This window comes from Penaeus monodon, chromosome 8 (assembly GCF_015228065.2).
Source record: "Penaeus monodon isolate SGIC_2016 chromosome 8, NSTDA_Pmon_1, whole genome shotgun sequence".
NCBI classification, from domain to species: Eukaryota; Metazoa; Arthropoda; class Malacostraca; order Decapoda; family Penaeidae; genus Penaeus; species Penaeus monodon.
Genome location: NC_051393.1, coordinates 9,855,119 through 9,865,118, shown reverse-complemented (window position 1 = coordinate 9,865,118; position 10,000 = coordinate 9,855,119). Strand labels below are relative to the sequence as shown.

General features: G+C 33.4%; 2 protein-coding genes across 2 annotated transcripts in view; one reads left to right on the top strand and one right to left on the bottom strand.

Annotated features, from left to right (window-relative positions):
* The window catches only part of LOC119576135 (pyridoxine-5'-phosphate oxidase-like), a 9,359-nt gene extending 4,357 nt beyond the window's left edge, over nt 1–5,002 (top strand). The window contains exons 4-6 of the mRNA XM_037923702.1: nt 3,563–3,673; nt 3,837–3,931; nt 4,056–5,002. Of these exons, the coding sequence (XP_037779630.1) occupies nt 3,563–3,673; nt 3,837–3,931; nt 4,056–4,221 (372 nt within the window). The 3' untranslated portion in view covers nt 4,222–5,002. The remainder of the gene's footprint in view (nt 1–3,562; nt 3,674–3,836; nt 3,932–4,055) is intronic.
* Nucleotides 5,003–5,170: 168 nt separating this feature from the next.
* LOC119576136 (histidine protein methyltransferase 1 homolog) overlaps nt 5,171–10,000 on the bottom strand; it is a 5,255-nt gene continuing 425 nt past the window's right edge. The window contains 8 exon segments of the mRNA XM_037923703.1: nt 5,171–5,227; nt 5,359–5,474; nt 6,252–6,583; nt 6,806–6,887; nt 7,163–7,241; nt 8,712–8,752; nt 9,217–9,454; nt 9,666–9,731. Coding sequence (XP_037779631.1) covers nt 5,184–5,227; nt 5,359–5,474; nt 6,252–6,583; nt 6,806–6,887; nt 7,163–7,241; nt 8,712–8,752; nt 9,217–9,454; nt 9,666–9,708 — 975 coding nt within the window. The 5' untranslated portion in view covers nt 9,709–9,731 and the 3' untranslated portion in view covers nt 5,171–5,183.

Here is a 10,000-nt window from a genome sequence, read left to right as displayed (position 1 = left end):
GAAAGACAAGACCCTTCTCTGGATGGATACCTGTGTATCCACCTTGGTCATAGACTTCAAAAATTGTTTAGCCATGTTCTTTATGGGCTGCCTCAAGCTTCCTGTAATTGGGGTTTTCAAGATTATGAGGCAAGAGTCCACATTTGATGAATCCAGTCCTGATGTTCTCTGTACTGAGGTACTTAACAAATAGACGCAAAATTTATGCAAAGTTTGTATGGGTTTATTTTGGTTCTGTATGGTTTCCTCTTTTTTCAAATTGGCCCAAATCTTTCCCAGGGACCCCAAACACTGACATATCAAGAGGCTGCATGGTGTTTGGAGGGAGCCAGTCATTGAAATCATTGTTGTGATATATTTTTACGAGTTTCACATTTACTATATCCTTTCTCACTCTTTTATACATCTGTAACCAGAAGGAAATTTCTCAGCCATCATAGAATTTATCCTCTTGCAGGGATAGATGATCATGTGTGATGGAATAGAACCACTTGCACAAATGCAACCCAACACTGTTATGTTGGTCTTTTAATGAAGAGAACACTCCTCAAAAACATTGTTTTCTCCCATTAATACCAGTACTTTTCCTACTAATGGTATTAGAGAAAATCCAGTTTCATCTATATTGAAATTTTGGGTGGGATCTTCCAGAGCATCAGTGGCATCATTTTCCTTAAAATAGTCAAGAGTAGTTAGACCAGTGTTTTATCACTCAACACTGATGTTCATTCTTGCTGATGTTAATTAACCCTTTCCCGACGGGTAGTATTCATAGTGGCCCGGGCCTCGCTGCCGGGGGCTTATATCGTTGCCCTAGCATGCGCGACCGTTCATGCTAAATACCAGCATCCCATGCCGTTTCTTCGTAATACTACAAAGATATTTTGTATTTTCAGTTTTCATTATTTTCTAAAGTCTCTACTTGCCAAACTTCCTGATAAATCGAGACTGAAGGGTATTTTTGTTGTTATATAGACTCCATAGTTGATCATTATTCAGTCTATAGTCTGAATAGAATAAGCAGTGTGCGGCATCATGGAGTTGAAATCGTCGTTTTGTTGCTTTTTTTTTTTTTTTTTTTTTTTTTTTTTATAGCAAAAATGAGAGTGTTAAAAACGACTTAATCACACTTTCAGTGGCACCCGTCAGGAATGGGTTAATGATTCTGGTGTGTGGAATGTCAACTCAGGATGTCTTTTATCCCAAAAAGGGACTACCATTTTTGGTTTTGATCTGTTCCAGTAAATGAGGGGGGAACTTCCTTTCAGTTCCTTGCCCTCCTTCAGCCTGCAGGATGGCCTTTACAGCAATAAGTACATTTGCTTTTGTAACTGGATGTGCTTGCTTAACTGAGCCGGTAACATAATTCACAAGAACTTGTTCTTCTGCATCAGATAGAATAATTTTGGGTCCAGGTTTTGAGCTCATTCCATGATACCCTAAGAGTTTGCACCAGATTCATGGATATTGTACTTCTTTGCAGCCCCTCTAATTGACAGTCCAAAGCTAAAAAAATAGTAAAGTGAAACCAAACTGAGTATACAGTAATACACTTAAAAGGCAAAAAGTTATTATATCATTGATAGTTGCTTACACAATTATGAGGATATATAGATTTAGTTTTGATAGATTTATGCTGAAATGTACAAAGATTATCATCAACATTTTAATTCAATCATTATTATGTCTTCAAAAAACATTTTCTAAATAGGGACATATCTTCTGTGTATCTGATGTTCTCTTGATTTATTCTACTAGAATAATTGTTGAAGAAAAGTAGATTTTATTTAAAATAACAATAGTTTTACATCATACAAAATGTTGTCCAATATGTACATAGTGTGTAATACCAATATGGATGCACGCTATACCCTTTCTGGATGCGAGTCATATACAAAGTCCAAATTTAAGGTTTGGATTTGTTTTCAGGGCCTAAGTTATCCTTCTAAAACAAAGTAAGTAACTGGTTCTAAATATCAGATTTGCAGTCATTCATTACCTTAGCTCTTGTTTAAGGGATGTATGAATTATGTCACCTTTACTTACATTTTTGTCTGCTGTATCAAAATTAATCGAAATAAAAGCTCACCGTATTCAGGGAATATTAGTAGATTATTTTAGTTTATTGGGAGCATAAGATATTTTAATGTTAATTTTGTTTTTGTGCTGATTTTTTTCATTTTCTTCTTGCTTTGTCACCAAGAAGTCCATTCCTAGGCCTGTCCTTGATCTTTTGGGAAGAAAAGTTTCTGTGAATTGCTAATATTTTCATGGATAACATGATGATGATCATCATCATCATCATCATCATAATAATAATAATAATAATAATAATAATAATAATAATAATAATAATAATAATAATAATAATAATAATAATGATAATAATGATAATAATGATAATAATAAAAAAAATAATAAAAATAATAATAAAAATAATAATAAAAATAATAATGAAAAAAAAAATAAATAAATAATAATAATAATAAGAAGAAGAAGAAAAATAATGATGATGATGATATAATGGTAATGATAATGGTAATGATGATGATGGTGACAATGATGATGATGATGATGATGGTAATGGTGATAATGATAATAATAATGACAGTACTACTACTACTACTACTACTAATAGAAATAATAATAATAAAAATGATAATAATAATAATGGTATTGGTATTACTATTAATATTAACAATAGCACTGATAATATTAGAAATACTAAAAACAATTTTAGAAATATAAATAACATAAACAATAAAAAGTATAAATAATAAAAAATAAATAAAATAGAAATAAGTAATAATAATGATAATATTAATAATGAGGATGATGATAATGAAAATATTGATAATGGCAATTGTAATAATAGAAATAATGATAATGATCATAACAAAGGAAATAAAACAGTGGGCACTGCATGTTTCAATTGCTAAAAAGATTAAGTTTTTTCTCTTGCCATTGATATATTTATTAGTTTATAGATATATGAGATTATTACTATTTCTAAAATATAGCATTTTCTGCTCTCTCAGGTGAAATAAGACCATTACAAAGCAATTTTTATCCTTACATAAACAGCTGGTTATGATTTGTTATATAATGCAGGGAATGAAATTGTCAGTATTTTCCCAGAAAAAAGAAATTAGGTCAGAAGTAAATTAACAGCACTGTTTAAGTGTGAAATTTATTGCATTTTATTGGGATTATGGCTTAGCTTTGTAGCTTTGTAGAGTATGTAGATTTTGTAGCTGTTTTCTGTCTGTTTTTTTTTTTTTTTTTTGTAAAGTTTGAAGACAGAACCAGTTTTACTTCCTTTTTTTAACACTATTGTACAACTTTTATTCTGTGTGTTTATTGCACATAAAAAATGAAAGAAAAATTCTGTAACACCTTTTCGTTCGGAGCTTTTTTATCGTGGCTTAAGCATCTTTTCAGGAATGATGTTAAAGTTGGGGGTAAAAAGCTTATTTTGCCTTAGTACATTTATTTGTGAAGAATATTTTCGTTGTATCTCACACTGATCAAACCAGCAAAATTATGTTATTTTAATTACCAGGTTCGTGTTGAAGGAAATGTAGAACGGATCAGTGAAAAGGAGTCGACAGATTATTTCCATTCTCGCCCTCGCAGCAGTCAGATTGGAGCATGCCTTAGCCCACAAAGTCAGGCAAGTAAAATAGAATCAGCAAATATTACAGACCTTAGCCAGTCTGAATGATAAAATATTACAAAAATTTATACTTCATCATTATAAAAAGTCAGTAAAGAGCAGAATAAAAATTATTGTATCATTAGTGCAGAGTAAATTATTCCAATATTGTCACTTCTAGGTCATCGAAGGTCGCCACGTGCTGATAGATAAAGAACAGCAACTTCAAGAAGAATACAAAGATGAAGAGAGTTCCATTCCAAAACCAGAAATATGGTGAGTTAGCTGTAGTACTCAGAATAAAAATATATCGCAGCACAATCGACCATATAAATCACTATGTTACTTCAAGGAAAAAGGAGTCCAGAAGATTTTATAATATTCAAATTTTTAATTGCAGGGGTGGCTTTCGTGTGATACCAGAAATGATCGAATTTTGGCAAGGACAAACGACCCGCATTCATGACAGGATCCGCTTCAGAAAACTCAAAGCCGATGAAACTATAGATAAAAAATTAACTCATGAAGGAGAAGATGGCTGGGTTTATGAGAGACTGGCTCCATAGAAGCATGAAAGACCACAAATGAAAAAGAGGCATGATTTTCTGTCTCTGTCTCTCTCTATCTCTATCTCTATCTCTATCTCTATCTCTATCTCTCTCTTAGGCAATAACTGTACATCCTGAAAGATAAAATCAATCGCAGTGTACAAGAGGAAGCCAAAAAAATCAGAGATGTATTTCATATGTATATTGTTGATTTAATTTATGGGTTGATTTCTTATTTGTTGGTTATTATAAATACTTTGAATAAATGTGCTTTCTTTATTCAGAACTTGAAAACTTGCATATCCATCGATCATACATGCACACACTCATGCTTATATGCAGATAGATGTTAACATACACATGTACAAACACAGTTGCATTTTTTGTGTTTAAGTCTGTATGTCAATCAATATATGAGAATATCCAAAGTAGTTTTTTTTTCTTCATTATCCTACATCAAGTGAGGCACCAGACATCATCTGTCACAAAAATATGAAGGCATGTAGGTCCAAAGGTGTTCATAGATCAATTGCCCGAAAATGTGTTTATTAGATGTTTTGTTCGTTAAAATTGCATTGACATGTTCAAGTTAATGTACTATAATGTCATGACTGTAATGCATTAATATTGAATATATTGATGCTGATGTAATAGATAAAAGTTAAAATGAACAATACAATTAATAAACACATTTTTGGACAATTGGTCTTCGAACACCTTTGGACTTGTATGCCTTCATTTTCTTATGGCAATCAGTGGCTGATGTCCTCCCCTTGATGAGGGCTTATGAAGGAAAAAGTAAACATAAAAAGACAAAGTAAACTTGTAATTGAATATTTTTATTTTATTTGACTTGTATGCAGTGTATTTAGTCTATTGATAACCCATGCCAATGGCTGTTAAGTCTTCCATTAGGATGTAAAGAATTTACAATAGGGGAACTGTCATGGGCAGTAATAAAAGGACATTCAAAATTATTCTCATTTATTTTTGAATCTCATTTCAAGGATTTCTCGTTTCAGGCCTGAAAATAAAAGAATCTTATATAATGAAACTGTGTGAATTCAAATATGGGCTGTTAGTTAACATATTAACACAAATAAATACAAATGTATGCATTTCAGTACCAAGTTATTACAAGTCAAAATTACCTACCTTGACTATTTGCAACAAATGATTTAACATCCAGCTGATCATGTTTATTTACAAAGTTGATGAACTGCTGTGTTCCTCCTCCAACTCCAAAATAATGGGCCTTTGCTGCCAGAATGCTAGTCATTTATAAGGAACTATAAATACTTGAGGTTTCATGTCTCCTAATAAAGATAAGTTTATCTAAAAGAAGTTTCAAATAACTACGAAAATATGACAGAAGAAAACTTTTATGATAAGCAGGAAAGTAAGGATACCAAGATGAGCTACTAATGATATCTAGTAACATGATAAGCAAGAATATACTGGTGGAGTCATCCCAATACTGGTAATTTAAGGAATCGGACACCCATATGTCAAACTTTATAAGTGAAATATCTGAAGAACCTCCCCAGTTCCTAGCTCACTGTTGTGTGTGTGTGTGTGGAGAGGGGGGTAAGGACCCTAAGGATCACTCTTACCTTGGACCTCAGCTCTCATCTCAACTAATTTTGCATGGTGTATTCTCCTTCACCTTTCCTTTTCCTTTTCTTCTTCATCCTCGTCTGTCTACTTATCCTAATTTTTAACTAATTTTTACCCTTTTTGCCACAATATTTTATCATAATGCTGTATGACCTTTGTCTAGTACATTTATTTGTTTTAATCATTAACCATTCTGGGAATCCGCAAACATCACCTTATGATGAATAATTCAAAGGCTTTGCCCCCAAGCATTGCCCTATTGCTGTGTTTTGAACACTCCACTAAGGACCTTACATGATGACATGGCAGAAAATTTTTAATGAATAAATAAATATCCTAAGGAACTATCTTCATACTCTGAAATAAAATAATATCGTATTAACAGAAATTGTCAATAAAAAAAAAGGGGGGGGGGGGCTCAAAAAGGATACATTATCCCATTTCTCTTGAGGCAACTGGTCATCACATGAAGAAGTTTCTCATAGCAGTCTGTATTATATATTGTTTCGGAAGTTAAAATCACATCAAATTTTAGCTCGCCACTATCACTTTCAGAGTTGCCAGTGTTTATGTTTTTCACCAGTTTTCTTTCAAGACCACTCCAGTCACCAGAGAAGAATGAAATGCGTTCAGCCACTTGCTTCACAGATGAATCGGAGAATTTGCAGTCGATTGTTCCTTCTTCATCAATGACTAAAGATGAGGAATCGGCTAAATTTAACACAGCATTAGGTATGCTAATATATCTAATGACCTCTTCATTCTGTAAGAAGGAAAAATAGAAGAAAAATTTCTTAGTTAATTCCCTCCAATAACGTAACACTAAAAAACAAAAACGCTGACAAAACACCTCAGATCCAGAGTTCTGTCTTCAGGAGTATCTTTTATTACCTTTTCATTCTATCAACAAATACTTAAAAAAAAGCTATTTACCATTTTTTTGTTGAGTAATATAAAAATGCAGTCATACTATAATTATGCTTACATAGTCTTGAAGGCTGACATGTGCTCCTTGAAGTGCAGCATACAGTCCTGGCAATGCTGCTCCACAACCCAATTCCAAAACCCTAAAATCATCATCATCATTATTATAATGATTATTATCATTATTATTATTATAATGATTATTATCATTATTATTATGATTATTATCATTATTATTATCATTATCATTATTATCATTATCATTATCATTATTATTGTTATTATTATTATCATTATCATTATCATCATTATTATTATTATAAAAAAGGCAAGAAAAAACACATTAAGTGTGACTACTATCACTGAAATCCAAATATCTCCATACACCTGCTCCACATAACCATTAAGAACATAATACCTGCAGCCATTCATGTTAATCTTCATTGAGGACAGGTGGTCCAAGAGATCCCAAGTGCATTCCCAAATCTTCAACCCTCCTGAAAAGGAAAACATTACCTTATGCTGTATTTATTAAAGAAGAAGAAGGAAAAAGAAAATGAAAGGAAAGGAAAAACTAAATCCCAATGTTCACCTAATTGGAAAGGGTTAAGTTTAAATTAAATAGTCCACAGAAGTATTTTCATAACACATCTGTGATATGAAATAACAGGTAATATTTGCACAAATTACATAATTTTTCACCATTTGTGATGTAATTATTAGTTTTCTTTTCCCCCATGACATTATAAGAAAGGAAAAGATCTAATGCAGAAACAGTAGTAAAATGGGATAAATGTTGAAAGAAAACCAGAAATGAGAAGAGGTACAGAATAGGTTAATAGAAAACCAGAAAAAGAAATGGTAGAGAAAGCAGGATAAAGGTTGAAAGGAAACCAGTAATGAGAAATGGTAAAGAAAATGGTATAAAGGTTAAAAGAATAACAGAAATGAGAATGAAATATAGTGAGAAGAGGCAGAAGAATAACAGAGGACTACAATCCTTATAGCTATTAAATTGCTATAAAGCATTATTTTCTCTTTTATCATTATTCCATCATTGTTGTTGTTGTTGTTTTATTATCATTGTTGTTGTTGTTGTTATTATCATTACTATTATCATTACTATTATTATCATTATTATCATTATCATTATAATGATTATTTTTATCAATGTCATTATAATGATTATTTTTATCACTATCATTATAATGATTATTTTTATCATTCTCATTATTATCAATAGTATTATTACTGTCAATATCATTATTTTTGTTATTATTATTATCATTATTATTATTGGAACTATCATTATCATTATCACTGTTATGATTATCATTATTATAATTATTAATATTGTTACTATAATTATTATCATTAGAGAGAGAGAGGAGAGAGAGAGGGAGAGGGAGAGGGAGAGGGAGAGGGAGAGGGAGAGGGAGAGGGAGAGGGAGAGCAAGAGAGAGAGAGGAGAGAGAGAGAGAGAGAGAGAGAGAGAGAGAGAGAGAGAGAGAGAGAGAGAGAGAGAGAGAGAGAGAGAGGAGGGAGGAGGGAGGGAGGGAGGAAGGGAGGGAGGGAGGGAGGGGGGAGGGAGGGAGGGAAGGAAGTAGGGGGAGGGAGAGAGAGAGAGAGAGAGAGAGAGAGAGAGAGAGAGAGAGAGAGAGAGAGAGAAAGAGAAGAGAGAGAGAGAGACAAAGAGAAGAGAGAGAGAGAGACAAAGAGAAGAGAGAGAGAGAGACAAAGAGAAGAGAGAGAGAGAGAGAGAGAGAGAGAGAGAGAGAGAGAGAGAGAGAGAGAGAGAGAGAGAGAGAGAGAGAGAGAGAGAGAGAGAGAGAAGAGAGAATGTATGCATCTGCATATGAACATGAGTGAGGGAATGGGTGTAATCACATATATTCATTAAGAGAACAGATTGGACTTGGAGTGAACAAAGTACAATTCAAACTATTTCCTTGATCACAACAACTGACCTTCATATACAGCTGGAACAAGGTCAGTGTGATCTGAAATGCTGGAAGAAATTATTGGTGACATCAGTCATGTGCACTTTCCTACAAGCAGATCATGCTTAATGTACTGACTGGAAAGGCAAAGTGTGACTGAAAATAAACTAATTCACTGGATCTAGAAAAGTATAATGAACACTGAAAATGACTATATAAATAAGGCAATATAGAGGAGAGCGAGCGAGCGAGCGAAGAGAGATGATGAAAGAGAGAGAGAGAGAGAGAGAGAGAGAGAGAGAGAGAGAGAGAGAGAGAGAGAGAGGAGAGGGAGAGGAGAGAGGAGAGGGAGAGGGAGAGGGAGAGGGGGGAGGGAGAGGGAGTGGGAGTGGGAGAGGGAGAGGGAGAGAGTAAAATAGTAAAAGAGTAGAAAACGAAGACACAGGAGATAGAGAAGGAGAAGGAGAAGGAAAAGGAAGAAGAGAAGGAGAAAAGAAATGAGGAAGAACAAGAAGAGGAATTAGACCAAAGCAGGACAGGAATATACACAGAAATAAAAACTACCTGTGCTGAATCTTATCTCTTATAAACCCCAAAATACCTTACCTCAGTTTCTCCTATCGTGACTTCCTCCACAACACAACCATCTGTAAGAAAATTAATATGTTCTTGGGTGATCTCATGGCACTGAGCAGGCAACCAGTCTCTGAGGACTTCCGAGTGCGCCTTTTCCGCTGATGGATCATCTATGGGCTCCTCTGCCATGGGTTCTGGGAAGGGGATTTTTAAAAAGGAATCTATTAGGTGTTTGTGGTATTCATGTGATTTATGCAAATAAGATTGAAATAGATGTCTATGATTATTTTGGTGGATTATGTAAATAAGAGTAATTACTTGTGATTACTTTGGTGAGAATTCTCATTATTATGTAAACAAATTATAATTATCTCAACAATCAACATGCCATGATGCGATTCTTACCTGATTGGTCTTCCGTCTCTACATTAAAGTTGAATCTAAACATGGTGAATGCTACCGAAGATAATCCTGAAATATATCAAATCAAATAATGACAATGTAAAAAGTAGAATCAGTTCATAACATACAACTTCTGCTTCTGTGTATATTCCAGCGTAGAATTACTTTTGTCATATTCCAAATATTGCCTCGGAAAACTTGAGATTTTCCTGGCCAAGTGGAAGGATGATCTCTTAAGGTATTAATTCTTATCTTTAGGCCTATCATTATTGCTATAGACAGCCATCAAGATGTATTTGCTATTATGATAAAAATGATATCAGCTATGATCATCATAA